At 42.1% G+C, this 17,713-nt stretch overlaps 4 protein-coding genes and 1 long non-coding RNA gene across 6 annotated transcripts; 2 read left to right on the forward strand and 3 right to left on the reverse strand.

Annotated features, from left to right (window-relative positions):
• Positions 1–1,494: 1,494 nt before the first annotated feature.
• Positions 1,495–5,796, forward strand: LOC130685596 (NADPH oxidase 5-like). 2 transcript variants are annotated; one of them, XM_057508914.2, is made up of 10 exons: positions 1,495–1,612; positions 2,728–2,894; positions 2,983–3,171; positions 3,623–3,789; positions 4,068–4,259; positions 4,335–4,467; positions 4,565–4,884; positions 4,959–5,174; positions 5,242–5,583; positions 5,656–5,796. In XM_057508914.2, the coding sequence occupies exons 2-10, from the start codon at positions 2,738–2,740 to the stop codon at positions 5,785–5,787; spliced, it is 1,848 nt and encodes a 615-aa protein (XP_057364897.1). In that variant the 5' UTR covers positions 1,495–1,612; positions 2,728–2,737; the 3' UTR covers positions 5,788–5,796. The 2 variants fall into 2 exon arrangements, with proteins under 2 accessions (XP_057364897.1, XP_059350636.1); XM_059494653.1 differs by lacking the exon at positions 1,495–1,612 and having other exon boundaries at positions 2,366–2,894.
• LOC130685635 (uncharacterized) lies at positions 1,541–3,168 on the reverse strand. The gene is made up of 4 exons (XR_008999630.2): positions 3,026–3,168; positions 2,726–2,910; positions 1,723–2,368; positions 1,541–1,654 (listed from the first exon to the last, which is right to left on the reverse strand). It is a non-coding gene; the product is annotated as an uncharacterized LOC130685635 (long non-coding RNA).
• A 386-nt stretch (positions 5,797–6,182) lies between the features above and the next one.
• On the reverse strand, positions 6,183–10,244 carry LOC130685629 (protein HIRA homolog). The gene is made up of 16 exons (XM_057508957.2): positions 10,098–10,244; positions 9,905–9,967; positions 9,692–9,802; positions 9,527–9,625; positions 9,228–9,467; positions 9,066–9,163; positions 8,938–9,006; positions 8,748–8,846; positions 8,530–8,682; positions 7,681–8,460; positions 7,525–7,620; positions 7,191–7,467; positions 7,019–7,124; positions 6,720–6,958; positions 6,563–6,657; positions 6,183–6,500 (listed from the first exon to the last, which is right to left on the reverse strand). Exons 1-16 carry the CDS (start codon positions 10,132–10,134, stop codon positions 6,384–6,386), a joined length of 2,679 nt encoding a protein of 892 aa, XP_057364940.1. The 5' UTR covers positions 10,135–10,244; the 3' UTR covers positions 6,183–6,383.
• Positions 10,245–10,308: 64 nt separating this feature from the next.
• LOC130685590 (pre-rRNA 2'-O-ribose RNA methyltransferase FTSJ3-like) lies at positions 10,309–14,061 on the forward strand. The gene is made up of 11 exons (XM_057508907.2): positions 10,309–10,480; positions 10,602–10,804; positions 10,866–11,690; positions 11,768–11,932; positions 12,001–12,125; positions 12,202–12,287; positions 12,350–12,543; positions 12,606–12,921; positions 12,988–13,178; positions 13,273–13,460; positions 13,722–14,061. Exons 1-11 carry the CDS (start codon positions 10,423–10,425, stop codon positions 13,924–13,926), a joined length of 2,556 nt encoding a protein of 851 aa, XP_057364890.1. The 5' UTR covers positions 10,309–10,422; the 3' UTR covers positions 13,927–14,061.
• Positions 13,976–16,247, reverse strand: LOC130685614 (uncharacterized). The gene is made up of 7 exons (XM_057508939.2): positions 16,030–16,247; positions 15,463–15,616; positions 15,313–15,346; positions 15,146–15,247; positions 14,924–15,067; positions 14,488–14,619; positions 13,976–14,245 (listed from the first exon to the last, which is right to left on the reverse strand). The coding sequence occupies exons 1-7, from the start codon at positions 16,130–16,132 to the stop codon at positions 14,126–14,128; spliced, it is 789 nt and encodes a 262-aa protein (XP_057364922.1). The 5' UTR covers positions 16,133–16,247; the 3' UTR covers positions 13,976–14,125.
• Between the last annotated feature and the right edge of the window lie 1,466 nt (positions 16,248–17,713).

Genomic DNA, 17,713 nt, shown 5'->3' on the forward strand with positions numbered 1-17,713 from the left:
TCGGGCGCTGATAGCTTCTAAGTTATGTGATCTTTCGACTTCTTTGGCCTGATCTAGTGCCCCTAGACAGACAGCTCAGCAGTCGAGGCTTTCTAATATAAACGTAGGACATGCGGCACGCCACTATGATACACCCAGCTAACACTAGAAAGAAAAAAAAATTGAGAGAAAGAAGAAAAATAAAACTAAAAACCTGTTGGGGTTTCCAGGCGCAAGTGAGATCACGTGCATTTGAAAGAGAGAGAGAAAGGTGCACAGGTAGATGGGCCCGTTATATTTCTAGGATCATAAAAAGAAATTCTGCCTCCCAACTGTTTTCTCCTCTCGCAAAATAGGAACTTTGCGTCTACAATTACAAGACACACTCTCACTCCACCTCCAAATGACAACCCTCTCCATCTTTTCTCTTCGTTCCCCGCCTCTGTGGTTCATGTGCGTTTCGTAATTTTTTAATTTCTTACTACAGGCATTGGTATAAGCTCAAAAAGGGTGCTTCGATGTATCTTTTTTGCTGTTAGTTTCTTTGCAAAATAGGAAGGAAAGAGAGAGGAGGAATTAGTGTCGTAGTCTTATGCGTTGTTATCGCATACGTTGTACCTGGTAGCGGTTTACGCTGAAAGTAAAAGTTACTAGATCCAGGGGAGGTGCTCATCTGCAGCTCCAACAGGTCTTTGCGTTTTTTTTCTTTTAGAAACTCCTTTGAATGGCGCCTTTGTTTCGACGTGCAAGAATCACAAAGTGTAGCTGGCGTACGACGCAAAACCTAAAAGAGAGAATACCTGAGAAGCCTAGTGAAAGAGAAAGACTGACAATAGAATGAAATAATCAAGGGCGTTTCTAGTAGAAAATGATACACATCCATCACAACAAATGTTGATCCTAGTATACAACCTACCTTAATTTTTTGCTTTAGCTTTCTGATGGTTTCTTTTCCCTTTTCATGCTCAATCAGAACCAACAGACAAACAAACCATATCATTTTGCTTTTGAGAGACTTAGTGTAATCCCTACACGCACACAAAATAAGTAGGTTGACTACTGAAGTAGAGTGACGGTTTTATATGGTTTTGTTTGGAGTCTATGCCGTATAGTATATGGTGCGGGTAAAACTTTGTGGTGCGCTCACCCGGTGGTATTGGAGAGTGTTAAATTCGGTAGTGTTTCTGTAGGAGCGAGAGGAAACCCGTAAGAGTACGAACAACAAAGAAAAGGAGAATTAGAAAAGAGAAAAAGAAAAGGAACAGAAAAAGAACCGAAAACAAAACAAAAATTAATGACAGAAGAAGAGAGGCTTTTGACGGTTAGAAAGCTGGTGCGGCCGGTGCCTTGTTGCTGCTGGAGGGGTACACACGCGCAAACGTACGCAGCTTGAAGAAGCTAAAGCAAAGAAAAAAAGAAAGAAAGAAACAACCAATCCACCGCGGGACACGTAAGCAGGCAGTCTATTTTCGACTGCCTTCGACTCTACACGCGTTACAGGACACCCTCCCCTATCCGTAGCTCTCCATCGTAGTACACGAAAACATTTTACCTGTGGTCCCCAACATGTTATAATTCTTCCACGTTGTGTATGTGTTCTTCATCCAGAACCAGAAAAAAAATTAACACTCAGGTTAGTTCTCCACTTGTTCCAAATTCTCCATTCGTTCGGCATCTGGGGAAACATCCAATTCAACAGTTGGTTTTTAAGTTATTTTGGCAAGTTATCAGCGAGCTTGATACTTATCAGAAAGAAGTGCTTCCTGGCCACTAGTGTGCACAATATTTTGAGTATAATTCCATATTCGTTGATTTCTAGTTGCAATTTCTCTCCTTTTGCCGCTGTTTTTAAAAAGCAGCCGTGTAGGTGTAGTACGGTGAAATGTGGGTCCTGTCTTGATGATCCATTGTCTCGGTACACACAGGGAGGGAGTGCTGTAGGAGAGCCTTCTCATCGTAGCGCGTCCGCACTTTCACCGCCCGTCTCTACGTGTGTTTACGGACCCGAGGATATTAAGCGCACTCACGCGGCCGGGAGAGAAAGAGAGAGGGAGAAAGAGAAAGAGAGATGGAACGAAAGAGAAGCGAGCAAAAAAAAAAAAAAATGGGTTGAGCAAAAAGAGAAAAGCGGGATTTAGCAGACGCACATACACCTAGGTAGACTAGACGCATAGCGCTGCTACCGATGGGGAAGCGAAAGGAGAGCTTTGTTCTTTTTGGACTACTGGTGCTACCCTCACAAGAATCGTTGTTTTTCGTTTCTTTCTTCTTTTCCTTTTTTTCATTTATGGCGTGACTTCACCTGCTGACAGTGGCCTCTTGTTATTCAGATAAGAAGGGTCTCCTCGTTGACGGAGAAAGTGAACGCGGACATGCAGATTTACTTCTTCTAGGAATGAGAATGAAGAAGGAGCGAGAGGAATTTGCGTCGTTATACATTCGTGACGGGCGACAAGAATGGCATGACCTGTTCATTTTTTTTCGTCCACTTAGTGCTGGTGTCTTAAACAGATATTATTAAGGAAAGAGAGAGGATATGAAGTAGTAGGGAAGGCCGAAGAGAAAACGGGAAGCTCTATGAGATCGAGAGAGAGAGAATGTTTGCATTCCCTACCCATTGAGGTTTTTCTTTTAACATTTTCTCTGACTTTTTCTCTTTTCTAATGCTGCAACAACTTTCGTATCTTTACGTTTCGCTATTCTTCTCTTATTAAAAAAGAAATGAAACACAAATGAAATTACATACAGGTAAAGGAAGATGTGCCGATTGGAACGATGGATCATTCACGCGGGAAATCATCGGACGTGTTTCAGTTTCGGCATCATCTTGGTTGTCATTCATCTGGTTCTGGTTGCCGAACGGGTCTATCGGTACAGGCATTCAGGTGCGTGGATTGTAATTGCCAGGTCTTCAGGTATACATCTCCTAAGCTTTATTTTGAATTATGGTGTATGTAACAATGTACGCAAATCTAACCAATTGGCCTCTATAATTTTTTTTAGGTCAGTGTCTTCATTTTGATTGTGCACTCGTCCTTTTGCTGACGCTACGGAGATGCTTCACCTGGCTGCGCTCGAAAGGAATGGACTGGCTTCTACCGCTTGACCGGCACATCTACTTCCATAAAATGATCGGATGGCTCATCTGTGTTTTCAGTGTGGTCCATACGGTGGCTCACATCATCAACTACGGTGAGTGAATTTTCACGTTTCTCTTATCCAAAGTTCCATCTCTTTGGCGATGCTCCAAAACTTTCCTTTTTCTTGGGTCCTGATGGTTTCTGTGTGTCGCACACAACAACTTTTTCGTTGTGTTTTCCCCAATCCATGCGCTTCAATCACCATACTCCGGAAAAGGCAGCAGCTCACCTGCATTTCGGGGAGTTCCATTAGAGACCCTATTTACATTAGTTACCGTTTAAACAGTCTATGCGAACTTTCGATTGCTAGCGCCTCAGCGATCACAAGCTTTCATTTTCTAATTGCGAAGAAACTTGTTTTCTTTTTTTTTTTTCGCTTGTTTTCTCCGGTTTGCATTCTAACACGTTTTGATGTATGGTAGTGTAGCCTTCACTTTCCATTTAAAAAAGGTCATCATTTTAAAATTTCATTCTGCTTTACAAAATCTACTGAACAAAAACAGGAATCATGAGTCGAGGAAACGCAGCCAAAATGAAGGATTACCTTTTCGACAAGACCGCTGGTTGGATTCCCGGAATAGTAACACCCAGTGGTTTCGCAATTTTGTTTCTCCTATTCATCATGGGTCTCTTTTCTCACCGTTTGGTCCGGAAGTCGGGTCGTTTTGAGGTATGTAGTAATGCAACTTTCGCCTCTACTACTTTCCCCTTCGACGCTGACTTACAAGATAAGTCATAAAAAATGACACACATCACTTTCCAACGATGTTGGATTACAATGCACTCACAAAAACAATCCTGGGAAAATTTCCGACCCAAGACATTTTATGGCCAGCGTTGCTCCGACGGATTATGACCAAAATAGTCTTCTTTTTGTTTTTTAAGGCACTCGAAGAGATTTTTCATGGCGCAATAGTAAAACATTATTGTCTTCTTTTTATTGCCCAGTTATTCTACTGGACCCACATGTTGTGCCTTCCTTTCTTCTTGTTGATGATTCTACATGCTGGCAACGTTTGGAAGTGGCTTATTGTACCTCTGTGCCTCTTCGGTGCCGAAATCGGATACCGCATCGGGTTTATTTGTTGTTCAGAACGCGGTAGGACTCAAGTCACCTCTTTACAACTCTTACCCAACCAGGTATGTAAAATCAACCAAGATCTTGCTGATTGTTCTCAGCAGCACCCAAAGATGTTCGTTACTGATCCATGTTAGGTGGTGCGGCTAAAAATTGAACGTCCACCAGATTTCGAGTTTCACGCCGGAGATTACGTTTACGTCAACATTCCTCAAGTGGCCAGGTTTGAATGGCATCCGTTCACAATCAGCAGTGCCCCCGAACATGAAGGTATCAAATGGCTCAATCGATGAATCTATGTAAAAACAAAAACAAAAAAAACAGAACTGATTTAGAAACGATTTGATTTGATCTATCTTATTTCAAGATTACATGACGCTTCATGTGAGAGTCGCGGGTGGATGGACGGGACGGCTATATTCAATGTGTCAAGAAGACGCCGAACGGCTAGAGCGGAAACAATCCAGACATCGAATTGTTCAGCAACAGATCTCTGATAAATTAAGTCCATTCCAGTCCATGCCGATGCACTTGGAGAAGTCAGTTGCCGTAACGGGCCAGGATAATCCGGCTTTCCATGAACAGGAATCTACCTCATTGCCAGTAATCAGTAGTGAAGTGGCCATAAGCATCGTCTCTACAACCGAAAATATCAGAAATACTTTCAAGGATTTGTTACCAACAGAAGTAGCTATTTCATTCCACCATGACAGCTTTTTCCTTACTCTGTTTTTCTGAAATAACTTTATTAATGAATGCAGATGCCAATCATGTTGGATGGCCCATACAGTGGCTCGGCAATGCGCGCATGGAATTGTCGTCACGCCCTTTTTATTGCCGGCGGAATAGGCGTAACGCCGTTTGCTTCCCTTCTCCAATCTTTGGTAAGCAGATACCAGAGCGCGATGAATGAATGCCCCCATTGCCATCAATCCTGTTGCACGAATGTCCCCAGTTCCCTGGGTAAACTACGTCATGTAAGTTTTAGATAACGTGTGTGAAAATGAATTTAAATTACACCAGCATACTCTTCTTAAACCTTAGGTGGACTTCATGTGGGTGAATAGAGATCTCCTCAGCTTCCAGTGGTTCCTGGAGCTTCTGCTGGATTTGGATAAAGAACAGTCCGTCAGAGGCAGCGTAATGGAGAATTTCCTCGACATCCAGCTGTTTCAGACGGGCACTAAAACGATGCCCGATCCCCATGAGCCATGTGCCAGTTGCCGCGAATCTCTAGCAGTTACTCCGCAGATACAAACAGACCTTCTCGATGCCAACGCGATCGTTCCATCAGCACCGGCCTCTCAGGTGACTGGTAGATGCCCTTATTGCACAATCCGACAAGTGAAACACTTACTCAACTACGGTCGGCCTATTTGGGATGAGGTTGGTAATTTCTCCATACAATCAATCTAAAAATGAAAAAGATGTTTTAAATTGCTTCTTTGGAATTCGTAGGTATTCAGAGACGTGGCTCTACGCAGTGGTGGCCAAGTGACCGTTTTCTATTGTGGACCGGCTTCTATGGCCCGCGTGGTTATGGCGCAATGCAAAAAATTCGGCTTCACTTTCACCAAAGAAATTTCCTGAACGCAAATAACAATATGTAAACAAACAAAAAAAAAACAGACCTATACGGCTACACGGGACAGAAGTTTAGAAACAACTCATTACACCTTCTAATCTCATGTGATATGTACATTGAACGACGTAACGAAAAAACAAAACCACATTTTCTATCCTCGCAAACCTGAAAATGCTAATAAGAAATGTTGGCATAAAAGATTCAGCGAGAAGATGTGAATACTTCCACCGTATGGATATTGTTTGAGTTACTAAAATGATCGGAATTTGTATTACACTTTTTATACTTACGTAAGTCACTAACGGCAATAAACTTGAACGTTTTTGAATGTAATAGGTTTTAACCTTCGTATTTTTTCTTCTGGGCAGACAAAGCCAAATGAATGAGACAAAACAAAAGGTTAATATCAAAAAATTAAATCACCAGTATTTACTTGCGGACAACTGAGCATCAAGCAATATCAGTGCCACCGCTGAACATAAACGGCGCTTAGATTGCCAAACATAAAAAAGAAAACATATTGTTACTTTTTTCTTTTTATCCAAGTCATATTTGCTTGTGAAGAAACTTGTCGTTTTTTTTCTCTTTGTAAATTAAACATTCAAAATTCCGTGAGCATTTTGAGCTGCTGCTGAAATTCCGTGCACAGTCGTTGCATCTTAACATTAGTGGCCATCACCTGCAGCACTTGCTGCAGCAGGTCGTTTTTCTTCATTGTCTAGATTTCACCAAAACTTGATTGATTAGACTGACCTAAAATCTGAATTGAATGAAATTTACCAGTATGGTGGGTTGCCAATTCTTTCCCCTTTGGCTTGATCGATGTACGGGACCAAGTAAATCTTCACACAAACTTCGAAGTCGGTCCTCCATTCCTGGCATGCATTAAACATGTTTTATAGAAAAGTTGCTTTAAAACTTTAGACAACTAGCTTACCCTGTTGAGCCATATATTTAACTTTGGTCATGAGCCACGTTCGATATTCAGCTGGTGAGTTCAACTCGGCCAATGCACTCATTTTCATATCGGCATAGCTGATGCTGCAGATTATCTTGGACTCCACATTGTTAATTACGGAGCTTCGGCTTGGTCCGGAGCCAAAACTTCCACTGCTCGAAATTCCCTGTAGATCTGAACCATGACGAAGGGGATCCATGGCGTCAGCCAGAAGTAACCTAAAGCCAAGAGTGCTCAGTTACTTCCTCTTTAGAAAGTGAGTACAAAACGTTTAATACCAAGTGTCCATATCAGTGGAATATGTGTAGGTCTTACTATTCGAAAAGCTCAAAATAGGAAGTCCCGTATCTCTTATTGTGCACGACGTAAGCGTAACCGATCCATCTATATATATATATTGGCTAGTTAACATAACCAGTTGGGAAATTTTCTATAAGATGCCAGACTAACCTGAATCAGTCAAACTTAGAATCGACGTTTTAAGAGTAGATTTTCTTTTTATGATATCCCACACATTCATCTGTCCATGTGCCGTCACGACTGATACAAAATGATCTTGAACCCTGAGGTGGACCGCCGGTCCTTGCAACTTAATGCCAGGTATTATCCGCGAACCATCCCCCACAGCAAAACAGTGAAGGGTAGCATCAGAACACGTTACAGCAACACAGTATACGCTAGCTGCACACCCGATCATGGGGCTTGACATAAATATATCCCACGCAACCTACACGCAATGAGCTTTACAGTATTATTTAATAATTACAAGAAATTCAGAATATACCTTTCCATGCATTGCGCAGCTTAACTTGTGTACAGCCATTTTATGACCAACAAAATAGGATTGGTTTTCGATCTCAAAACTTCTCCCGCAAGACGCCTGATAAGAAGGTCGTACAATTACAACAATTAAATCTTGAAATTCTATAATAAAACTTACTGGAACGGAAAAAGATTTCTGTACAGACAAAGGAGCGATTGCTACTTTATCAGAATCGGGAGATCGAAATATTGAGATGCCAGTGGTGGCAACAGAGGCGGCGCTCGAACCAGATGTTCTGACGGAAACAACGCTCCTTTCCGGCTCATTTCTTTCGAGCCTGCGATTCAGTAAAATGTTAGACATCTCTTTCCGTGCGTTTACTTGAGGTGGGGGCGGTGAGGTAGAAGTCGTGCTGGAGAGACCTGGCTTAGTCACTTCGTCTCGTTTCTCCACGACGATCTTGCTCCTCGATTCCGTAGAACTACTAAACGTTGGCTGGACCAAGGCAGCTGAAGAATGATTGCTTGCGTGACTAGATTGGGCATCGTCTTCTTCCATGAGTGGTGGTATAAATACTGGCGTGATGCGTCGCCTACCATCCACCGTCCGGGTTTCTATTTGTTTGTCTGTGGGACCCTTGGCTACAATCTGACTGGTCCTGGAAGCACGGGAGTCTGAAGATAACATTCCACCATCTTCTTCTATGACCGAAGGCACAGAAGGTTCAACCACTTGCGGTTGAATCCAATCGGGGTCTTCGATTACAATAGAGGCTTTCTTGTCAACACCAGTTGAAAAGGATTTTTTGCCATACATCCGTTGGAAAAGGTTTTCTTTTTCTTCCACACTTACAACCTGTCCGAGCTCTTTGTCGTCGAATTCAATATAGGCTACAGATCCGTCCCACGAACAAGCCATTAGCTGGTAACCAGATCGACTCCAAGACAAATCAAGGACCTAAAAAAAATTTAAATTTAAGAATCATGGAGATAAATAGACCAAAAAAAATAAACAAGGTTTTCTTACAGAATTAAGGAAGAGTTCATGGATGACAACAAGCGGTCTTTTTAGAGAAGTTAGCCAAATAGAAAGCGATCTGTCTCGGGAACCTATGGCACAGCAGCAGTAGTTGGTCCCTTTGTGCAGCGCTGACTTTCTTAGCATGTTACTGTTGAAGCTCTAAGAATTTATTCGAAAAACTTTACTTCAATTGCAGCAATAAGAGTTACATGGTCTTCACCCACCACACATGTAATTGCTTTGCGATGTCCAACAAAATCTTTATCCGTTTTCCAGCCTTCGCGTTCAATGATCTGCGCGGTGGGTCCACCTCCATTCATGGCCTGATACAAATAAAATGTAGTGTATGTTCGCGTAACGTCAACGAACACCGATCACCATATCAAAACAAGTAATATTTAACTGTAAACTTACATGCGCCGAGACCAAATATTGTCCATCGGGTGACCAGTTTAACCTTAGGACGTGAGTTGTACCTCCACACTGAATAAGTGAAATATTTGTAGAGAAATCGTAATTGAAATTGTTTGATTTAAACGTACCTCTTCAAAAGGTTCTGTAACTACTGTTTCTTGTTTCCAGTCCGCTGTCTTCCATACTCGAACTGTTTTGTCATCCGACTGTGATGCAACATATTTTCCTAAAATAACGTTATAGATAAATTTTTGTAAACATTCCACATTGAATTAACGGCTCTGCATTACCAATTGGATCCCATGCAATCCCTTTGACTAATCCAGTATGCCCTTTCAAAACTGCAATGGATTCAGGCATGTTTAACATATTCCAAATGCGGACTGTATTGTCGACTGATGAGGATGCCAGGTACTGATCATCAGGTGACCACCCAAGATCCAAAACATCTCCACTGTGACCTCTGAGAGTAGAAACACACCTCCAATGTTCAACATTGGTTTTCCCACCACCGCCAAATATAGTGCTCCCTATAAGCATATGACATAATGTTAAAGAGAAATTAATAAAATAAGTTATTGTTTATTACCTCCATAACGACTGAGCTGCCAAATCATGACAAGTTTGTCATCACCTCCTGAAGCCAAGTATTGACCTGAATTGGACCATCTGACACAGTTGACACATGCTACACAAAAAGTGAACCTTTTCATCAATTGAGAAGTTCTATTTTTATGACATAAATGTATTATACCTAGATGGTTATCCATCTGGCACAGTAATTTTGGAATATTGTCATCTTGTTCTGCTTGTTCTTTAACAATTGGTGCCACATTCCATATAACAACACGGCCAGAATCATCACCTATACATTAAAAGGAAAAAAATCATTAATACCTTTCCGATAACACTTCAGTAATGGTTGCAAAAAGCTTGCTAAGCAAAACATTTGGTTAAAAAGTCTTACCTTGGCCACCAGTAGCAAATTTGGAGCCATCTGGATGAATATCAATGGAAAAAATGGGTTTACCTGCAGAAAGGTGTAATGAAATTATGAAGCATTACAGTGAAAACTCAACGACCAAGCAGTCGATGCCGAACAAAACATGTGTTTCCCACGTTTAGATTAAATTAGTTTTTTATTTTTAAATTTTGTTTACCATCGTGTGTAACCCATGCAGGTTTTAACAATTTCATTTCTTAACCGAATAGATTACAACTTTTAGCTGTAAATTTGAGACATCTTTAGAATTTCCTCCTTATTGAATTGAAAGAGCGGTTGAAGTTTCAGCTGTCAGGGCCACCTACTGGTGTTATTGGTAGTTCCGTGCGACTCTTGCCGCATTCTGCCGACAGGGCACTTGCTGTTAAACAGCGGTAGTCTGCTGGAACCACGTGTATGACAGGTTTTAGTTCGACACCGACTTGGAACACAACGCTTTGTAATTTTACTATTCGACAAACTGGAAATTGTTAATATAAAAAATGGGTAAAAAAGGAAAAGCGCGTCAGGATAAGTTTTACCACTTAGCCAAAGAGACAGGTAATAAATTCCATAATCAGTATTTAATTTGGGCGGAATCGTGTGAAGGAAAACGTCATTTCTGTTATACTGATGTAAGTGGTTGAACACATCTAACTACACGGCCAATTGTTTGTTTTAGGCTACCGGTCTCGTGCGGCATTCAAGCTGCTACAGCTTAACAGAAAGTTTGAGTTTTTGGAGAAGAGTCGAGTGGTCATTGACTTGTGTGCTGCGCCAGGATCATGGATGCAAGTTGCCAAACAACACATGCCTGTTTCAAGTTTGATCATTGGTATCGATCTTTTTCCAATCAAACCTATTCAAGGTTGCCTAACATTGCAGGTTAGTTAATAATATTATCCTAGGTAGTACATCTGCTACCCTTGTTTTCTTACATCAATAGGAAGACATCACAACAGAAAAATGCTACCAAAACTTGAAAAAAGAATTGTCAACTTGGAAGGCAGATGTTGTTTTGCACGATGGTGCTCCCAATGTTGGTCAAAATTGGATTTATGATGCCTTCATTCAGAATCAGTTGGTGTTGAGTGCCCTGAAGCTGGCATCAGAATTCTTGACCAAGGGTGGATGGTTTGTCACCAAAATCTTCAGATCTAAAGATTACAACTCCCTGATGTGGGTGTTGCGACAGCTTTTCAAACGGGTTCATTCTACAAAACCACACGCATCCCGTATGGAATCTGCCGAAATCTTCGTTATTTGCCAGGGATATAAAGCGCCAGACAAGCTTGATCCCAAGTTCTTGGATCCCAAATATGTCTTCCAAGAAGTTGAAACCGTCTCTGACACCGTAATGGGCATTCAAGCTCAAGCGAGGTCAAAACCAAAAGCTGGAGGCTATGAAGACGGGGTTACATCGTTGCACAAGTCAGCTCTGATTTCCGATTTCGTACGCCAGGAAAATTTCGTCGATATCCTCAACACGGCTACGGTTCTTACCATGGATGACCCCGAGATTGCAAACCATCCACTGACTACTGTGGAAATTAAAGAGTGTTGTAAAGATATCAAAGTTTTGGGGCGAAAAGATTTAAAGTCTCTTATTAGTTGGCGAAAAGCCATTCAAAAAAGCTTGGATGATAAGGCTGAGAAGCTCAAGATGGAAGAAAATTCGCTGAACGAAAATGTGATTCCCATGGAAGAGGATGCCGAATCGGATGATGAAGAAGATTTGGCTCTAGTGGAACAGCAAATTAAAGAGTTAGAGGTAAGAAAGGGAAAGAAGATTAAGAAGAATGTTTCATTCATTGGTTTTCCCTGTTTTTTTTCTCGTAACGTATGCAGGATGCCAAAGCACAAGATGCAAAGCGTAAAAAAAAGAAGCTACTGAATGAACGCCGCAAATTACAGGAGAAGATGAAACTGAAAATGGTTCTCCCTGGCGACAGTGGTCCAAGCGTACAGGAAGCCAAACCCCTCTTTGCGCTTGATCAAATCAAATCAGACCAGGCATGTACCGGCGAATAGCAGACATGCCGTGCAATCTGCAAATGTAACACTTTTTTGTTGTGTTGCAGGATTTGGATCGAATTGCGGAGCAAGAAGCCGACGAGCTTGCAGAGGAACCTCGAGAAAAGGCAGGTCCACGACCGAAAAAAGCAAAGTATGACAAGGAAACTTTTCAGCTGGATTCAAGTGGAAGGTAAAGTTTCTTTTCTTTGCCTGAGCGTACTTGCATGTTTTGAAAATTCTTGGTCAATGATTATATCTCACAAAAGGTACCGAAGGGAAGAAGACAGTGATGAAGAACTTATATTCGACTCTGATGACGACTACGAAAGTGACGTTCCACAAGACTCTTTGGGTAGCTAAAGCTTGCTTTTCTTTCTTTTTATCGGCAAGTGCAACTTCTTTATGCTTCTTTAGGAATCGATGACGCAAGTGACGAGAGTGATGGAGAGGCAAAGAAGAAACCTAAGAAAGTTCGCTTCGCTGAAGCAATCAAGGCCGCGACGAAAGAAGTTGAAATAGACGAAAGGAAACATCCATTGCTAACGGATTTGGAAGATGATGACTCTGCCCAGAAGCGCCAAAAGAAGGCTGACAAATGGTTCATGAAGGTGCGTAATACTACGATAGAGTGCTTTGCCATAAAGACTTAACATCGTTTTTATTTTTTTAGAGCGCTCTTCAAGACATCGATGACGAAGAAGACGAAGACATTGAACTCGATTCCATGGCTCGCGAGCACCCGCTTCAACGTAAAAGAGCTGTCACTAGCGGTGACTTTACCGATGACGAAGATGCTGAAGACAGCGATGAAGAAGATGCTAACATTAACGGCAAAATTGGGAAGAAGGCTCCAACGAACAAGTTTGACTCCGACACAGATTCTGATGACGACTCTGATGATGATGACGACTCTGATGATAGCGATGAAAACAATTTGGCTAATGACCATGGTTTAGATGATGGTCTACCTGCTGCTGGGGTTCAAGGTAAGTCTGCAGGGAAAATCTTGTATGCTATAGACACCTTAATTAACTAACCACGGTTTTCTTTAGTAAGAGGCAAGAAAAAGAGCCTGACAGCTGAGGCCCTCGCCCTTGGCTCGCTGCTGATCCAGTCACGGAAAGTGAGACGAGACCTATCCGATGATGGATGGAACCGGTATGCTTTCAACGATGAGAACCTGCCTGATTGGTTTGTCGAAGATGAAAGACGTCATAGCCATAAAGAGCTACCCATAACGAAGGTAGATGTGTTCCGCTTAAGTTTAATGAACAAATCGATTATGATTGGTATTCTTTGACATTTGAGCTAATTCATTATCATCTTTGCATTTACAGGAGGTTGTCCAACAATATAAAGATCGTATGAAAGAAATCAACGTTCGACCAATTAAGAAAGTCGTTGAAGCTAAAGCCAGGAAGAAGCGTCGTTCCATGCGTCGTCTGGAGAAGGCCCGAAAGAAGGCTGATACTATTTCAGAAACTATGGGCATGAGCGACTACGACAAGGCGCAACAGATCCGACAGTGCGTATCGGTTTTTTTGTTACTTTATTTCACCCTTCAGAGTTGTTTTACATTAGCCTCTGTTTGTGCACCAATGTTTTCTTTTATTTTGAAGGGCTATCAACAGTTTTGTTTGCTATGATTGAGTTTTACATAATTTAGTTTGAAGCCGTTAGCATTGCCTGAGGTAGTCTATGAATATGGGGATCATCGTCTATCCAACTTGATACCCTTCTACGTTGTATTGTGTAAATAATCTTTCATGTTTTTGTCTAAAAATAGCATACACAAGAAGGCCAAGCAGGAGAAGAAGAAGGAAGTGACGTACGTGGTAGCTAAGAAGCACCAGGCCGGCAAGAAGGTTCACCGACCCGCCGGCGTCAAGGGCCAATTTAAAGTGGTCGATCGCCGCATGAAGAAGGACGACAAGAAGCGCAAAGCGACCGAACGGAGAAAAGGCAAAAAAGCTAGGACTCCCAAGAAGTAAGAAAACGCTCGTTACAATACAGTGAAAAGAGAAACGTGATGCTGGAAAATATCATGCATGGCAAAATGCTTGCTGTGTATTCTCTTGTCGTGTTCCGAACTAATTACACCGCCTCATTGAGACCTATGAATTGAATGAGTGTCTGTTGTTTAAGATGATTAGTTCCGGTGGTCGTTGATGGTTCACATTAGCGTTCCTTTCATTGCCAGTCGTCAAATATGGCCGCTGAAGTCAAATTTCCAATTGGGTATTGTGAAAGAGCGTCATTCACAACTTTCATGATGCCCGTCGTTAGATTCTCGATAACGATAGGCTTCACCTGTCACGCCCAAAACAAGAGGAGGATTAGTCTATTGAATTCTACATCAAAACTCGCCCCATTTTGTGCCAACGGCAGCTGCCAACAACTTCCGATTGCCACGTGCAAAATACTGGGCTTTACTCCCCCATTTCACTTCAGTTCTACAATCACGAACGGAAAGGAAATCGATGGGGAACAGGCGACCGTGCATAAATAACAACTGGACGAGATGTTGCAACCAATGAACTATAGCAACTCACCATGTCGAAGATAGCCATTCCTAGTTCACTTAGGATATCATTTAACGTGTCGCCCAAATCTCCTCCTCCAAGAAGATTTTCGAAATAAACGACCATCGTTGTAAAAGAGACATCCATCTCGAGTGAAGTCAACTGTAAAAAAAAAAGGCAAGTGCACGTTAATGTATATAGCTAAAGCGACTAGTGACTTGATTAAATGCACTCGAGCGCCAAAGATGCAACCCCTACTGCCCCTAAAGAAGAAGTCATCCTTGCGGTTGCTCGCCCCCGCCCCTTGCTTACTTACTCGCTAATGTTGCTGCTTTTCTCTAATACGCCCAACTACTTTAGAGTACGCGAGAGAGAAACACCTATTTCAGATTCGCTTGTGCCCCATCGTCGTTGATTGATGATGGCAAAGTGTTTCACAACTTTATGTATATGAAGTAAGCGGTACCTGCAAGTAGTTGCCTGTTTCGTCCAAGCCCATTGATCCACCACCGAGCATGTTGACTTCAAAGATTTCCAGCCTGTAAGGTCCGTTACCGTAAATTGGGAAAACGACCCCCGCAATTCCGCTGAGATCATACAAGCCGTCGATCTACACAGTACAAACATTTTGGCAAAAATTTACCAATGCCCAGCTAATAGATTTGCATTTGACGAATTTGCAGTATACCTTCATATAAGGCATAAAAGAGCGTAAGTCCATGCTGAGTTGGGCAAGATCAATGTGTAACGTTGTCACAACCAGTGTCGACAAATAATGGACTGCAGTGTCCTGTTTGTGATTGGACGATTACAATAGAAATCTAATGCTGTAAATGATTTTTGAAAAACAATTACCGCTACGGCAGCATCAATCGCACCGCCCGGTACCCTGTTGTGAAAATAAACAGATAAGAAGGGTCAAAAACAACCGATTAAGTTATTAAAAAGGCTTAAACATCGTTGGCGAACGAAAAAGCTAACGATAGAGTAGTTGTAAATAAGTACGTCAGAGTAGGAATGGTGATGTTGCCTATCCATAGAGGGTCCATAGGGGGAATGCCGAGAGCAGGGATTCCTTCATCGAGTGCCGCAAAGAAGTTGTTGATGACCAACCGGACGTAATTATCCAACGCTGCGTCCCTGGGCTGCAGAGCTTTTTCTACCAATCAAAAATCCGAATGAAGAGACGCAACAACTTTGTTCGTACATGTGTGGTTGTAACAAGAAAATGACTAGAATCAAGCTATGTCGCTGACGACTTATTCATTAGGACCATCTTCCCGAGGCAATCATCTTTTATTTGTATTTCAAGTGCCTTTTTGCTCTTGATTTCTTTCTTCCTATTTAACCATCTCTAATGAAATGTTTTCTTCAAGCCCTTAACTTTTTGAGTGTTTTGCTTGAATGGGCTCAATCATGACGTTGGAGGTAGCCCAACCGACAGCTTATGGCATGCAAAGCATTCCAATGAACGACCCATTCAAACGGACAAGGACGATCGGCCTCAAAGGGAGAGATCTACGTAACGTGCCTCGTGCCTGTCAAACGGAAAAAAGGACAAACTTCATATACCGGATTGCGAATAGGATGGATTGCCGAGCGGATTGGCGTCGACTAGCAGCAACGACGTGCTCATCAAAGCCAACCAGAAGCGAATTGAACGTAGGCGAAACATTCTTTTTCTTGATGGAAACAAGACAGGAATGTATCAATTAACTATTAGCAAAAGAATTTATTCGATCGTGCGCCTAGACCGTCGACTGGACTACTGCATTACAGTATTTGTCTGGCCTTTGTTTTATTCCATTTAACGAGATGATGTCGAACGGATTACCGCATGACAACAAAGATAGGGCAACCTGGTCTGATAGGAGCAACGAATAGGAAGAAACGAAAGCAACGAATTGTATCCTGTACAGCTGTCGAATTCAATAATCCTTTAATATGTCTCAATGTCTGGCACGCCCTGTTAGCTCCGAGCTGTCATCGCCAATCTCAACGTTCGACAGGTCTTATTATCGTACTTGTTTACTTGTTGATACATTTTTTTATGTTATTTTCGTTTTCACTGTCAATCTAATCTTTTTGCATTCGTGTTTTATTTTCTGTCTTTTTCCTTCAAGAGGCTGTTTGAAATGAAAATAAACGAGAGTGCTCGGCGACTCCTCTTCGATGTTGAATTCATTGTTATTTCGTTTTTCCTTCAGAGATAGGCGAGGGACTGCAGACTTGTGTGTTAAGAGAACTGCAAAAATCTCGCAACAAAGAAGTCATTTCGTTAGGATTACGTTATACGGCCAACGCCCGCCCGTCTCTAGTTTTGGTCTACCAGACGGAGACTCTTATAGCCCATTGCTAAGTAAGACGGGATTCGGGAATAAGAAAGATCCAACTGTCTTCTGTTTAAAGAACAAAAAATCTAATTACTTATTCGGTTCAGAGATATGCCATACTGGCGGATTTGACCACCTTAATATAAGTCATGGTCTTGCCGTATAGCCCTCATTCCGCAAGTATAAGGAACTGGAAACATTCGTTAATAGACCGCACATTGCAAGCCGCTAGGATCGTTATGAATCGTTGCCATTTCGGCCAAGGTTCGGGTGTGGCCATTGCTTCTGCATATCTTATATTATATGGGCGACATGGCTCTCTTCTCCCCCTATATAGCATACATCCTGTATACGCGTAACCCAGCAGTGACATTCTGCAATTAATCATATTGGACATCCGGCAGAGAAGGCCTCCATTGTTGCTGTGTTCGTACGCGGCTTGGTTGGCCAAAAAGTTGCTAGCAAAGAAATATGTAGGACGATCAAGGAAAAGACTACGGGCCTGAAGTACAGATACTGATATGGGATAGATACACACAGTCAGCCGATGTCTTCCTGGTCTCAAAGGTTGACCAACTCACGCAATGTCACGGAGCTTTGATCGCAGAGTGTGCTGCTTGTCTTGTCTTGCGAGATCATCGCCCCAACTTGTATTTCGCTACTGACGACAGAAGCGGCATATCAGTTAGGTCTTGCTATATGGCATACCTACAAAAAGAAACGATTGAAGCCAGAGTTTCCCTCGGGGTGTAGCAAGGGAGGTCAATCGATCCTTGCTTTATAACTGACGGAATTCGATTAGTCGTAACTTTGAATCGATCCATTATGATGACGGGCTGCACGCCGTCCTCTTTCTGCTAATAGCAACAACCAGTAGCCAGAAAATGGTACCGTAACTACGTCTACGATGACATTGTGTATAT

This window comes from Daphnia carinata, chromosome 3 (assembly GCF_022539665.2).
Source record: "Daphnia carinata strain CSIRO-1 chromosome 3, CSIRO_AGI_Dcar_HiC_V3, whole genome shotgun sequence".
Lineage (NCBI taxonomy): Eukaryota > Metazoa > Arthropoda > Branchiopoda > Diplostraca > Daphniidae > Daphnia > Daphnia carinata.

Coding starts and splice junctions, on each gene's coding strand:
- LOC130685596 (XM_057508914.2), top strand. CDS start 2,738: ATGTGCCGATTGGAACGATGGATCATTCACGCGGGAAATCATCGGACG. Junction 3,790..4,067: donor GGAAGTCGGGTCGTTTTGAG/GTATGTAGTAAT, acceptor TTTATTGCCCAG/TTATTCTACTGGACCCACAT. Junction 4,468..4,564: donor CAGTGCCCCCGAACATGAAG/GTATCAAATGGC, acceptor TCTTATTTCAAG/ATTACATGACGCTTCATGTG.
- LOC130685590 (XM_057508907.2), top strand. CDS start 10,423: ATGGGTAAAAAAGGAAAAGCGCGTCAGGATAAGTTTTACCACTTAGCC. Junction 11,933..12,000: donor ATCAAATCAAATCAGACCAG/GCATGTACCGGC, acceptor GTTGTGTTGCAG/GATTTGGATCGAATTGCGGA. Junction 13,179..13,272: donor AAGAGCTACCCATAACGAAG/GTAGATGTGTTC, acceptor TTGCATTTACAG/GAGGTTGTCCAACAATATAA.
- LOC130685614 (XM_057508939.2), bottom strand. CDS start 16,132: ATGTTTCGCCTACGTTCAATTCGCTTCTGGTTGGCTTTGATGAGCACG. Junction 15,068..15,145: donor CTTTTATGCCTTATATGAAG/GTATACTGCAAA, acceptor TGTACTGTGTAG/ATCGACGGCTTGTATGATCT. Junction 14,620..14,923: donor AAACAGGCAACTACTTGCAG/GTACCGCTTACT, acceptor TTTTTTTTACAG/TTGACTTCACTCGAGATGGA.
- LOC130685629 (XM_057508957.2), bottom strand. CDS start 10,134: ATGAAATTGTTAAAACCTGCATGGGTTACACACGATG. Junction 9,968..10,097: donor TGCATGGGTTACACACGATG/GTAAACAAAATT, acceptor ACCTTTCTGCAG/GTAAACCCATTTTTTCCATT. Junction 9,007..9,065: donor TTACAGAACCTTTTGAAGAG/GTACGTTTAAAT, acceptor TCACTTATTCAG/TGTGGAGGTACAACTCACGT.